This window comes from Ascaphus truei, chromosome 12, assembly GCF_040206685.1.
Source record: "Ascaphus truei isolate aAscTru1 chromosome 12, aAscTru1.hap1, whole genome shotgun sequence".
Taxonomy (NCBI): domain Eukaryota; kingdom Metazoa; phylum Chordata; class Amphibia; order Anura; family Ascaphidae; genus Ascaphus; species Ascaphus truei.
In genome coordinates this window covers 37,241,449-37,254,755 of record NC_134494.1, presented here as the reverse complement: position 1 = coordinate 37,254,755, position 13,307 = coordinate 37,241,449, and the positions used below count along the sequence as shown (strand labels likewise).

The 13,307-nt window shown below is 48.9% G+C and overlaps 2 protein-coding genes across 5 annotated transcripts in view; one reads left to right on the top strand and one right to left on the bottom strand.

Moving 5' to 3' along the window:
* The window catches only part of ELP4 (elongator acetyltransferase complex subunit 4), a 319,054-nt gene extending 316,346 nt beyond the window's left edge, over nucleotides 1–2,708 (bottom strand). For all 3 annotated transcript variants that reach the window (XM_075567333.1, XM_075567332.1, XM_075567331.1), the window contains exon 1: nucleotides 2,538–2,708. In XM_075567333.1, coding sequence (XP_075423448.1) covers nucleotides 2,538–2,679 — 142 coding nt within the window. In that variant the 5' untranslated portion in view covers nucleotides 2,680–2,708. The remainder of the gene's footprint in view (nucleotides 1–2,537) is intronic.
* Nucleotides 2,709–2,731: 23 nt separating this feature from the next.
* IMMP1L (inner mitochondrial membrane peptidase subunit 1) overlaps nucleotides 2,732–13,307 on the top strand; it is a 32,448-nt gene continuing 21,872 nt past the window's right edge. Inside the window, exon 1 of one of the 2 annotated variants that reach the window (XM_075567335.1) lies at nucleotides 2,732–2,833. The gene's annotated coding sequence lies outside the window, so the exon portion shown is untranslated. Of the gene's footprint in view, nucleotides 2,834–8,036; nucleotides 8,400–13,307 lie in introns of those variants that run through there. The other variant, XM_075567336.1, reaches the window with a different exon arrangement.

Below are 13,307 nucleotides of genomic sequence, written 5' to 3'. Positions count from 1 at the left end.
TCTACTCACCACCTAGTACCACACGTGTGCTGCTTGGGCCAATAGGAGCTCGCCACAATGTTAAATCCACTCGCCCGGGGCGAGCAAATGTATAGGTTTGTCGAACACTGTATATATATATATATATACACACACACAAAAATATATATATATACACACATGGAAATATTACAGTTTGCTCATTAGGATGTCTTAGACCAGGGACGCGCAAACTGGGGTGCGCGTTCCACAGGGGGGACCGGAAATTTTGCTGGGGGGGGGGGCGCGCAGGCTGTTGCAGAGGCCCCATGCTCTTCCCCGAGGCATTCAAATGACGCCGCGGGTCACATGGCGCCACGTTACCCGAAGCGTCATTTGACGCAGCTCAAAGGTAGGGAGGGGGCGCCAGCACCAAGGCAGGGAAGACAGGGGGGCGTAGCTTGAAAAGTTTGCGCTCCCCTACATTAGACAGGTCTGCAACCCTGCCTTTCACCATTATCGCCCAGCATACAGTGACACCCACTACTCAATGTATTTGTTCTTCACAATATTCATTGTCTGTTTAGTTAGCCTATTTCTGTTTTGCACATTTATATTTTTTCACTATTTTTACATACACAATTAACCCATCTGTAGGTTTTCAATACTTGGATTTTCGCTTTATCCTTTTATATTTCACTTCCGGTGTTTTTGGTTGCTTAAAAACCTAGCAGTGGATTCCCGTTTACAATATTTCTCGGAATTGGCTTTGAATTACACCCCCTGTGGGAAAATAAAAACATTTCCTTCATATGCTATTTCTGTTGAGAAAGGTTCGATATTGAACCGAAACGTTGATTGTTTAACCAACCTGTGACTGATGTTTACCAATATCTATTTATGCTGTTCTGATGCACCCAGATAAGTATATATTTACACATTTCAGTTCTAAAAACACACTGGGGATAATTTGTCAAAGTGTTTTTTTCTTTCAATATTTTAAAACAAGACAATAAAATACAGTGCCACAACAATAAATCTGGCAGTATTCATGCAAAGGTGTATATTTTCTAACCATAACTATGAGTAACAAAAAAAGTGTCAGGGAATACATGGGCCATTTTCTACTATACAAGGGGTTAATATCAATCCTGCACTAAAAAATAAAATGTAAAAAGTACTCAAATAACGTACATTTGTAAAATATCATCTTATGGCAAAATACACAATTTTAAGGGACCGTCGAATATATGCTTACATGATGTATTTCACCCCATGCTTTGGTTTGAACATTTTCGAGATGGCTGCATGTCACATTTGACAATAACAGGTAGTGATGGGGTTAATAATTAGAGTTGAAAGCTTCATATTAAAGTGAGAATTTGGGGCTGTGGAGAGACAATGAAAGTCTAAGGAAATACCGGGAGGTTTTTTATTTTTGGTTAAGTGTGTAACATTAATGCATTCCAGGGACATATTCTGTACTGTGCAAGAATGTAGACCTCTCCCCGGCACCGACATGTACGCCTGTCCCCGACACGGACGCCTCTCCCCGGCCCCCGACACGCACACCTCTCCCGGCCCCCGACACTCACACCTCTCCCCGGCCCCCGACACTCACACCTCTCCCCGGCCCCCGACACGCACACCTCTCCCCGGCCCCCGACACGCACACCTCAACCCCGACACGCACACTTCTCCCCGGCCCTGACACGCACACTTCTCCCCGGCCCTGACATGCACACCTCTCCCCGGGCCCGACACTCACACCTCTCCCTGGCCCGTACACCTCTCCCCGACACGTACATCTCTCCCCGGCCACGACACCTATACCTCTCCACGGCCCGACACGTACACCTCTCCCCGGCCCCGACACGCACACCTCTCCACGGCCCCGACACGCACACCTCTCCACGGCCCGACACGTACACCTCTCCCCAGCCCCAACACGTACACCTCTTCTCGACACGCACACCTCTACCGGACACCGATACGTACGCCTCTCCCCGACATGCACACCCCTCCCGCGGCACCGATACGTACACCTGTCCCCGACAAGTACACCTGTACCCGACATGTACACCTCGACCCAGCCCCGACACGTACACCTCTCCCCGGCACCGACACGCACACCTCTCCCCGGCACCGACACCTCTCCCCGGCACCGACACACACACCTCTCCCTGCCATAGACACGCACACCTCTCCCGGGCCCCCGACACATACGCCTCTCCCTGGCACAGACACACATACCTCTGCCGGGCCACCGACACGCACACCTCTCCCTGGCACCGACACACACACCTCTCCCTCGCACCAACACATACACCTCTCCCTGGCAATGACACATATGCCTCTCCCTGGCACAGAAATCCCAATGTCACTTATTTGTGGGAGAGAGGACGGGTGATACCTCATGGATTCAGCCACCAGGTAACAGCATGAGTGCCGTGTCCACTCTAACATTATCCCCCGACACACGTGGCTCGGGCGCCACGCTCCTCCGCCCCCGTGTCACAATCCCACGCTCACAGTATCCCCCTGACACACGCGGCCCGGGCTCCACGTGTCACACACACCTAGGACATGATCCAGGGCGGGCACCCCGCAGGAGAGCAGCAGCTGCCCGTGGCGCGCGGACGGCCGGCTCCCCGGGATGGCGGTGAGCTTCCCGCCCCCTCTCCTCGTAAAGCTGCTTCTCCCCCTCACGGGCGCTGCCATCTTGTTTCCGTGGTGTGACCGCGGTGCATGCTGGGAGGCGTGACAGGAGAAACAGCCAATGAGCGGGCGGCCGGCGCAGCGCCAGAGCCAATCAGGGGAAGCCTCATAACCCCGCCCGGTGACAGCCCGCCCCTCTAACAACCAAGAATCAGAGGTCAGTGTGTGTGTGTGTGTGTGTGTGTGTGTGTGTGTGTGTGTGTGTGTGTGTGTGTGTGTGTGTGTGTGTGTGTGTGTGTGTGTGTGTGTGTGTGTGTGTGTGTGTGTGTGTGTGTGTGTGTGTGTGTGTGTGTGTGTGTGTGTGTTCAATTACAGTCTTCAAGACCCCCCAACAGGTCAGGTTTTCAGGATATCCCTGCTTCAGCACAGGTAGATCAATCAGTCCCTGCTTCAGCACAGAAGGCTCAATCAGTCCCTGCTTCAGTCTGAGCCTCTGATTGTACCACCTGTGCTAAAGCTGGGATATCCTGAAAACCTGACCTGTTGGGGGGGCTTGAGGACTGGAGTTGAGCACCCCCCCTGGCTTAGGGGACTTCCATAGGGATTGATTGGAAGGACCCCCATCCAGCACGAGGGGTGACGGCAGTACCTATTTGTACGTGCAAAATGCTGGCGGGTCTGCATTCATGGCCACCAAGGTGTCTAATAGAGAGAACAGGCGGCCATATTCTTCTTGTCTGGGAGATTTACAGCTTAACTTAGTGGCCTGGGAACGGGAGCAGCACAGTTACAATCCACGTGACCCCCTCCCACCCACCTCTATATGTGAGAGGCCTGGCAGTGTATGTATGTCTTTATTTATATAGCGCCATTAATGTACATAGCGCTTTACATTAGTAATACACTTGACAATCATATAAATAACAAATAACTACAAATAACAGATCATGGGAATAAGTGCTTCAGACATAAAAGTAACATTGTGGAAGAGGAGTCCCTGCCCCGAGGAGCTTACAGTCTAATTGGTAGTAAGAAAGTACAGAGACAGTGGGAGGGTGTTCTGGTAAGTGTGTCTGTAGGGGGCCAAGCTTTATTTATCGTGTATAGTATTAGCCATGGTGCTACTCATATGCTTCGTTAAGCAAGTGGGTCTTAAAGGTGGATAGAGGGGGTTCTAGTTGGGTATTGAGGGGAAGGGCATTCCAGAGGTGCGGGGCAGTCAGTGAGAGGTTTAAGGCGGGAGAGAACTTTAGATACAAAAGGGGTAGAGAGAAGACATCCTTGAGCAGAACGCAAGAGACGGGATGGTGCATAGCTAGAAATTAGGGCTGAGATGTAAGAAGGGACAGAAGATTGTAAAGCTTTAAACGTGAGGAGGAGAATTGAGTGTGTGATACGAGATTTGATAGGAAGCTAGGAGAGGGATTTCAGCAGGGGAGACTGAGACAGATTTAGGAAATAGTAGAGTGATTCTGGCAGCAGCGTTTAGAATAGATTGTAGGGGAGGTAGGTGAGAGGCAGGAAGGCCGGACAGCAGGAGGTTACAGTAATCAAGACGGGAGAGAATGAGGGCCAGAGTCAAAGTTTTAGTAGTCGAGTAACAGAGGAAAGGGTGTATCTTTGTGATATTGCGGAGGAAAAAGCGACAGGTTTTAGAGACGTTTTGAATGTGAGAGAGGAGTTGAGTGTGACCCCTAGGCAGCGTGCTTGGGCTACTGCGTGAATGATCGTACTTCCAATAGTAATGTGGAAGGAGGTAGTAGGGCCAGGTTTGGGAGGAAGTATGAGGAGCTCTGTTTTTGCCATGTTAAGTTTAAGTCGGCAGAGGGCCATCCATGGTGATATAGCCCAGAGACATTCATAAACTTTGGTTTGTACAGCAGGTGTAAGGTCAGGGGTTGAAAAGTACATTTGTGTGTCATCAGCATAGAGATGATATTTAAACCCAAGAGATGTGATTAGGTCACATAGGAAAGTGTGTACAGAGAAAAGAGAAGAAGTCCCAGGACAGTGCCCTGTGGTACCCCCACAGAGAGATCGATAGAGGAGGAGGTGTTGGCAAAAGAGACACTGAAAGTACAACGAATGAGGTAGGAGGAGATCCAGGATAGAGCTTTGTTACGAATACCAAGAGTATGGTGAATGTGAAGAAGAGGGTGGTCCACAGTGTGAAATGCTGCAGAGCGGTCAAGTAGTATGAGCAGTGTGTAATCACCTCTGTCTTTGGCAGCATGGAGGTCATTAGTTATTTTAGTGAGGGCTGTTTCAGTGGAGTGAGCAGTGCGGAAGCCAGATTGTAGAGAGTCTAGGAAAGAATAGGTGTTGAGAAAATGGAGCAAACGAGAGAATACAAGACGTTCAAGGAGTTTGGAGGCAAAAGGCAGGAGGGAGACAGGTCGATAGTTTGAAAGACGGGAAAGGGTCAAGCTTGCTGTTTTTGAGTAATGATATAACTGTTGCATGTTTGAAGGGGGAGGGAAAGGTACCAGAGTAGAGGGAAGAGTTAAACATGTGTGTGAGCGTAGGGATTATAGTAGGAGCAAGAGATTTTAGTGTGTGTGTGTGTGTGTGTGTGTAAATAGTGTGTGTGTGAAATACCTGTATATACACCCACCTCTATATGTGTGAGGTGAGAGGCCTGGCAGTGGGTGTTATATACCTGTATATACACCCACCAGATTGTAGAGGATCTAGGAGAGAATATGTGGTGAGAAAATGGTGCAAACGAGAGAATGCAAGATGTTTAAGGAGTTTAGAGGCAAAAGGCAGGAGAGAAACGGGTAGGGTCAAGGTGGCTGTTTTTGAGTAAGGGTATAACTGTTGCATGCTTGAAGGAGTTGGGAAAAGTAGCAGAGTAGAGGGAGGAGTTGAAAATATGTGTGAGTGTAGGGATCAAGAGTAGGAGCAAGAGGTTTTAGGAGCTGGGAGGGAATGGGGTCAATAGGACAAGTGGTAGAGGAAGAGGAGGAGATCAATAGTGACATGTCCTCCTCTGTGACAGAGAGTCAAGGAAGGCAGGAGGAGAGTTAGGAAGAGGTGTAGAATATGAGGATACATGGGGATGTCCTGTTGACTGGGATCCACCTTTGTCTTGAAATAATCAGCAAAGTCCTGAGGTGAAATGGAGGAAGAAAAACAGGTAACAGACGGTGGTCCGAGTAGAGAGTCAAAGACATACAAGAGGCTGCGTAGGTTAGACTTGTGCGTGTTGATTAGTGACGAAAAGTAGGTTTGATTAGGCTGGAAGAGGGCAGAGGTGACACAGGATACATTAGTAGTGAAGGAAGTCTGTGAGAGTATGAGATTTCCTCCAGAGGTGTTCAGAGGAGCGAGTGCAGGAGCGGAGCATGTGCGTGTGGCAGTTTAGCCAGGGTCTGGGGTTAGAAGGGCAAGAATGGCAGAGAAAAAGAGGGGCATGTGGACAGAGAGAGGACTATAGGGCAGAATTGTAGTTCATGACCGGTTGTCAGTCTGAAACGAGAGAGTGAGAGAGTGGAGAGATGAAATTGAAAACAGCTCATATTTCCCCCTAAAGCTGGCCCAATGTCCCCTTTTTCCATCATGTAAATGGTTCTACCATCTATCCGGTCGCCAAAGCACATTGTCTAAGTGACATTTGACTCTTTCCCTTCCTTCTCCATTCACGGCATGGCTAAAACTTGTCACTTCTTCCTCCATAATATATTGCTAAGATCTGCTCTTTCTTCTGTTACGTTACTAATAAAACTAATGTGTGCCCTTATCCTGTCCTGTCTGGATTATTGTAACATACTGATAACAGGCCTCCCTGCCTCACAACTTCCTCCTTTACAATCTATCCAAATATCTGCTGTTAGAATAATTTCACTTTCTCCCAAAACAGTCACTGCCCACCTCCTCCTTAAATCACTCTCCTGGCTTCCCATCAAGTTTTCGATCACCCACAAAGTTCTCCTCCTTACCTTCAAGACTCTCCACTTATCCGCTGCTCCTTCCTACATATCAGGGCTACTGTCACACACCCACAGTCACTCCTACCAATGACTGCCATCAACTGCACTTATTCCCTCACCTGCTGTTTCTATGTTTCCCATCATACCACTTAGATTGTAAACTCTTTGGGGCGGGGATTTCCTTTCCTATTGTCTGATCTTATTGTACTACAATTCCTTGCACTGTAGTGTCTCTTGTAAAACGCCAAGTACAGCTCTAAGCAATATGTAAATAAAGGTATACATACAAATGGAGAAATCAGATACGTTTTTTTTTGTGAATACACTTGTGCAGGTAGTGGCCGTCCTTGTGGGTGCTGGTTGCAGTCCATTGGTGGCCAAGAGAAGAGGTTAGAGAGAGAAAGCGGGAAGCCCAAGGGAGAGAGGGGTCGTCAATATGGAAGTTGAAGTCCCCAAGGGGAAGGGGAGTCAGAGAAGAGAAAGGAGAGCCAGGATTCAGTGAGAGAGACAGAAGGGGGGGTGAGTAGAGGTAGGTAGGCGATAGATGACCGCCACATGGAGAGGAGAAAAAATCTGGGCAGTGTCAGCCTCAAAGGAAGGAAAAGAGAGGGAGGAATAGGAAGGGAGTTTTGTCTTCTGCACGTTAAATCAATTGAAAAGGACAGAAGCAGAAAGCTCGATCACAGATAAGCAAGTGGAGCAGTGGGCACAAATGGTGTAATTAACGGCATTAATTAAAAGTGTATTACACGTTTTAGGGATGATGAGACGTGGTGCAAAAGAATCATAATCTAAAATGACATTGGACTAAAACTGAGACTACAGAGCGTGCGCAGCAATATACGCGATCTCATTTCCCTGTGCTCTGTCCCGTATTGTCTCAAACTCCGGCACCAAAATACAGTGAATGTAATCATGGGTATTTTTATTATCTTCTAGCTGCATAGGGGTTAAAGCTCACAAAAATAGATGGCATATACAATATGACAAACCACTCCAGGCCAGCAATATCCTTTCATAACGTCGATGTGTCGTACCACATTGTTTTTCTGCTCACGTAAGGTTTTGGGGATTAATTCCCGCGCCTCGTTTCAACTCTATTTGAATCTCCCGACTGTTTTCTTTAAAAAGTATTCTCTGTGTTATCATTTATGTCGTCCATTTCTTTCTTGGTTGCAGCCTATCTTTTGTAAACACAATTAGAAAACTGCATTGTCATCAGTAGCATTCATGCACCTAATCTTCTTACTGGGGTCTGTCATTATACTCCAAAGCCTCTTCCCTCATCAGTGCTGGAATGCAGTGGCATTAGATTCTGCCAATTAACCTTTTACAGGCAGAGCGGCCCTTCACGCTATGCATTGCAGGCCGTTCCGTCAGTAAAGGGGTTAATATTTTATTATGGTCAACAAATCAGATTAGCGATGGCGTCACCTGACTAGAAGGGGCTTGCAGTCATGTGATGAAGCGCCCTGCTGGGCACATGCTGTGCGCTGAAACAAGGTAGTTTGGTTCTTGGGCTGCATGTAAGTACGGAACAGCAGGAGTCTGGAATTATGATTGCAAAGAAGATGACTTCATTTTCCTTTCTACTTGTCAGAATGGGACAAGAGTTCAAATATTCTCATACCAGCAGTCTTGGGATTCTTCATCTTGGAAGGAAAGAGTGAACAATTTGGAAAAATATTTTTTTTTTGACCTGATGAAGAATAACCTGGGAGTTATTGGCTCCATTTTTTGGAGGGCAATCTCTGTATTTGAGGGGCGTAGAAAATAGCGGCGAATACTGCACAGATGGTATTTGTGTAAGAGAAAGGTGCTCGAGTCATTGGTACACGTCTTCTGGCCGAGGTAGGAGGGGAGGCGATTAGTTTGAAACAAAGAGCACAGTTTGTGTTTTTAGTGTTTCTTTTGCTACTTTATTTGGATGTTGCCACCAAATAGCCCGACTTGTATAAATCAAGTTATAGAAATCAATCTTCGTCATTTGAAGAGAGAAGAAGTACGGGCTTTATTTGAACATGTTTGTTGATTTGAAGCACAGGGTTAGTTGCACATTACATGGAAGGTTACACAGTGGTTTGAATTTTCTCCGTGAACACATTTTGTTCCACATTTAATGGAAAACCTGGAAAGTGACGTAAAAATGTTGCAGTTTTGCAAATCATGATGTGTGTTGAAGGAATTATTTGTATCCCGTGCTTGTTGGTGGAGTTGAATTAACTTGTATATTAGGCAGTACAGAGATTAATTTCTAGAAATGAAATAGCTAGATAATATTTAGAGCTTTATAAAGTTCTGACACTGCAATCGGCCGCTTCTGAGCTTCTAAATTAGGCGTTATTGGCCTTCAAATCAATGGCAGTTATCGCCGTCCGAGCTGTACAGGGGCATGGGGTGTACTATAAACTTAAAAATGGCCGCCTAAAAAAAAAGATCTAGCCCCTGATTGGTGTGCTGGGTTGACTCCTGGAGGGGCGGTGAGCTTTACACACTCCCACGCTGCGCAGCTGCATGTAGAGGGAGCAGCGCTGGTTTGGGAGCAAGTGTGAAGAGAGGATGCGGCAGTGAGCAAACACGTAGTAAAAGGTAGGAACTGTCACCCCCCCCTCCATGTGTCACTCCTTCGGCCCCTCGTGCAGGTCACCCCTCGGCCCCCATGGGTCACCTCCCTTCCATGTCCCTCCCTCATCTAGTATGGTCTGGTTATACCCCGTGTCCGTGTATAGCGTGGTCTGGTTATACCCCGTGTCAGTGTATAGTGCGGTCTGGTTATACCCCGTGTCTGTGTACAGTACATCTGGTTATACCCCGTGTCCGTGTATAGCGCGGTCTGGTTATACCCCGTGTCTGTGTACAGTACGTCTGGTTATACCCCGTGTCCGTGTATAGCGCGGTCTGGTTATACCCCGTGTCTGTGTATAGCGCGGTCTGGTTATACCCCGTGTCTGTGTATAGTGCGGCCTGGTTATACCCCGTGTCCGTGTATAGTGCGATCTGGTTATACCCCGTGTCCGTGTATAGCGCGGTCTGGTTATACCCCGTGTCAGTGTATATTACGGTCTGGTTATACCCCGTGTCCGTGTATAGCGCGGTCTGGTTATACCCTGTGTCTGTGTATAGTACGGTCTGGTTATACCCCGTGTGTGTATAGTGCGGTCTGGTTATACCCCGTGTGTGTATAGCGCGGTCTGGTTATACCCAGTGTCTGTGTATAGTGCGGTCTGGTTATACCCCGTGTCAGTGTATAGTGCGGTCTGGTTATACCCCGTGTCAGTGTATAGTGCGGTCTGGTTATACCCCGTGTCTGTGTATAGTACGGTCTGGTTATACCCCCGTGTCAGTGTATAGTGCGGTCTGGTTATACCCCGTGTCTGTGTATAGTACGGTCTGGTTATACCCCGTGTCTGTGTATAGCGCGGTCTGGTTATACCCCATGTATAGTGCGGTCTGGTTATACCCCGTGTCTGTGTATAGTGCGGTCTGGTTATACCCCGTGTCTGTGTATAGCGCGGTCTGGTTATACCCCATGTATAGTGCGGTCTGGTTATACCCCGTGTCTGTGTATAGTGCGGTCTGGTTATACCCCGTGTCTGTGTATAGTACGGTCTGGTTATACCCCGTGTCCGTGTATAGTGCGGTCTGGTTATACCCCGTGTCTGTGTATAGTACGGTCTGGTTATACCCCGTGTGTGTATAGCGCGGTCTGGTTATACCCCGTGTCAGTGTATAGCACGGTCTGGTTATACCCCGTTTCTGTGTATAGTGCGGTCTGGTTATACCCCGTGTCTGTGTATAGTGCGGTCTGGTTATACCCTGTGTCTGTGTATAGTGCGGTCTGGTTATACCCCGTGTCTGTGTATAGTGCGGTCTGGTTATACCCTGTGTCTGTGTATAGTGCGGTCTGGTTATACCCTGTGTCAGTGTATAGCGCGGTCTGGTTATACCCCGTGTCCGTGTATAGTGCGGTCTGGTTATACCCCGTGTCTGTGTATAGCGCGGTCTGGTTATACCCCGTGTCTGTGTATAGTACGGTCTGGTTATACCCCGTGTCCGTGTATAGTGCGGTCTGGTTATACCCCGTGTCAGTGTATAGCGCGGTCTGGTTATACCCCGTGTCTGTGTATAGTGCGGTCTGGTTATACCCCATGTCTGTGTATAGCGAGGTCTGGTTATACCCCGTGTGTGTATAGCGCGGTCCAGTTATACCCCGTGTCTGTGTATAGTGCGGTCTGGTTATACCCCGTGTCTGTGTATAGTACGGTCTGGTTATACCCCGTGTCTGTGTATAGTGCGGTCTGGTTATGCCCCGTGTCAGTGTATAGTGCGGTCTGGTTATACCCCGTGTCTGTGTATAGCGCGGTCCGGTTATACCCCGTGTCTGTGTATAGTACGGTCTGGTTATACCCCATGTCTGTGTATAGCGCGGTCTGGTTATACCCCGTGTCTGTGTATAGCGCGGTCTGGTTATACCCCGTGTCCGTGTATAGCGCGGTCTGGTTATACCCCATGTCCGTGTATAGCGCGGTCCGGTTATACCCCGTGTCTGTGTATAGCGCGGCCTGGTTATACCCCGTGTCCGTGTATAGCGCGGTCTGGTTATACCCCGTGTCTGTGTATAGCGCGGCCTGGTTATACCCCGTGTCCGTGTATAGCGCGGTCTGGTTATACCCCGTGTCTGTGTATAGTGCGGTCTGGTTATACCCCGTTTCTGTGTATAGTACGGTCTGGTTATACCCCGTGTCCGTGTATAGCGCGGTCTGGTTATACCCCGTGTCTGTGTATAGTACGGTCTGGTTATACCCCGTGTCTGTGTATAGCGCGGTCTGGTTATGCCCCGTGTCTGTGTATAGCGCGGTCTGGTTATACCCTGTGTCTGTGTATAGTACGGTCTGGTTATACCCCGTGTCTGTGTATAGTACGGTCTGGTTATACCCCGTGTCCATGTATAGTGCGGTCTGGTTATACCCCGTGTCCGTGTATAGCGCGGTCTGGTTATACCCCGTGTCTGTGTATAGTACGGTCTGGTTATACCCCGTGTCTGTGTATAGTACGGTCTGGTTATACCCCGTGTCCGTGTATAGTGCGGTCTGGTTATGCCCCGTGTCTGTGTATAGTACGTCTGGTTATACCCCGTGTCCGTGTATAGCGCGGTCTGCTTATACCCCGTGTCTGTGTATAGTGTGGTCTGGTTATACCCCGTGTGTGTATAGCGCGGTCTGGTTATACCCCGTGTGTGTATAGCGCGGTCTGGTTATACTCCATGTCCGTGTATAGTGCGGTCTGGTTATGCCCCGTGTCTGTGTATAGTGCGGTCTGGTTATACCCCGTGTGTGTATAGTGCGGTCTGATTATACCCCGTGTCTGTGTATAGTGCGGTCTGGTTATACCCCGTGTGTGTATAGCGCGGTCTGGTTATACCCCGTGTCTGTGTATAGTGCGGTCTGGTTATGCCCCGTGTCAGTGTATAGTGCGGTCTGGTTATACCCCGTGTCCGTGTATAGTGCGGTCTGGTTATGCCCCGTGTCTGTGTATAGTGCGGTCTGGTTATACCCCGTGTGTGTATAGCGCGGTCTGGTTATACCCCGTGTCTGTGTATAGTGCGGTCTGGTTATACCCCGTGTCCGTGTATAGCGCGGTCTGGTTATACCCCGTGTCTGTGTATAGCGCGGTCTGGTTATACCCCGTGTCCGTGTATAGTGCGGTCTGGTTATACCCAGTGTCTGTGTATAGCACGGTCTGGTTATACCCCGTGTCTGTGTATAGCACGGTTTGGTTATACCCCGTGTCCGTGTATAGTGCGGTCTGGTTATACCCTGTGTCTGTGTATAGCACGGTCTGGTTATACCCCGTGTCTGTGTATAGCACGGTTTGGTTATACCCCGTGTCTGTGTATAGTACGGTCTGGTTATACCCCGTGTCAGTGTATAGTGCGGTCTGGTTATACCCCGTGTCAGTGTATAGCGCGGTCTGGTTATACCCCATGTCTGTGTATAGTGCGGTCTGGTTATACCCCGTGTCCGTGTATAGTGCGGTCTGGTTATACCCCGTGTCTGTGTATAGTGCGGTCTGGTTATACCCCGTGTCTGTGTATAGTACGGTCTGGTTATACCCCGTGTCCGTGTATAGTGCGGTCTGGTTATACCCCGTGTCTGTGTATAGTGCGGTCTGGTTATACCCCGTGTCTGTGTATAGTACGGTCTGGTTATACCCCGTGTCCGTGTATAGCGCGGTCTGGTTATACCCCGTGTCTGTGTATAGTGCGGTCTGGTTATACCCCGTGTCTGTGTATAGTACGGTCTGGTTATACCCCGTGTCCGTGTATAGTGCGGTCTGGTTATACCCCGTGTCTGTGTATAGTGCGGTCTGGTTATACCCCGTGTCTGTGTATAGTGCGGTCTGGTTATACCCCGTGTCTGTGTATAGTGCGGTCCGGTTATACCCCGTGTCCGTGTATAGTGCGGTCTGGTTATACCCCGTGTCCGTGTATAGTACGGGCTGGTTATACCCCGTGTCTGTGTATAGCGCGGTCTGGTTATACCCCGTGTCTGTGTATAGTGCGGTCTGGTTATACCCCGTGTCCGTGTATAGTGCGGTCTGGTTATACCCCGTGTCTGTGTATAGTGCGGTCTGGTTATACCCCGTGTCTGTGTATAGTGCGGTCTGGTTATACCCCGTGTCTGTGTATAGTGCGGTCTGGTTATACCCCGTGTCTGTGTATAGTACGGTCTGGTTATACCCCGTGTCCGTGTATAGTGC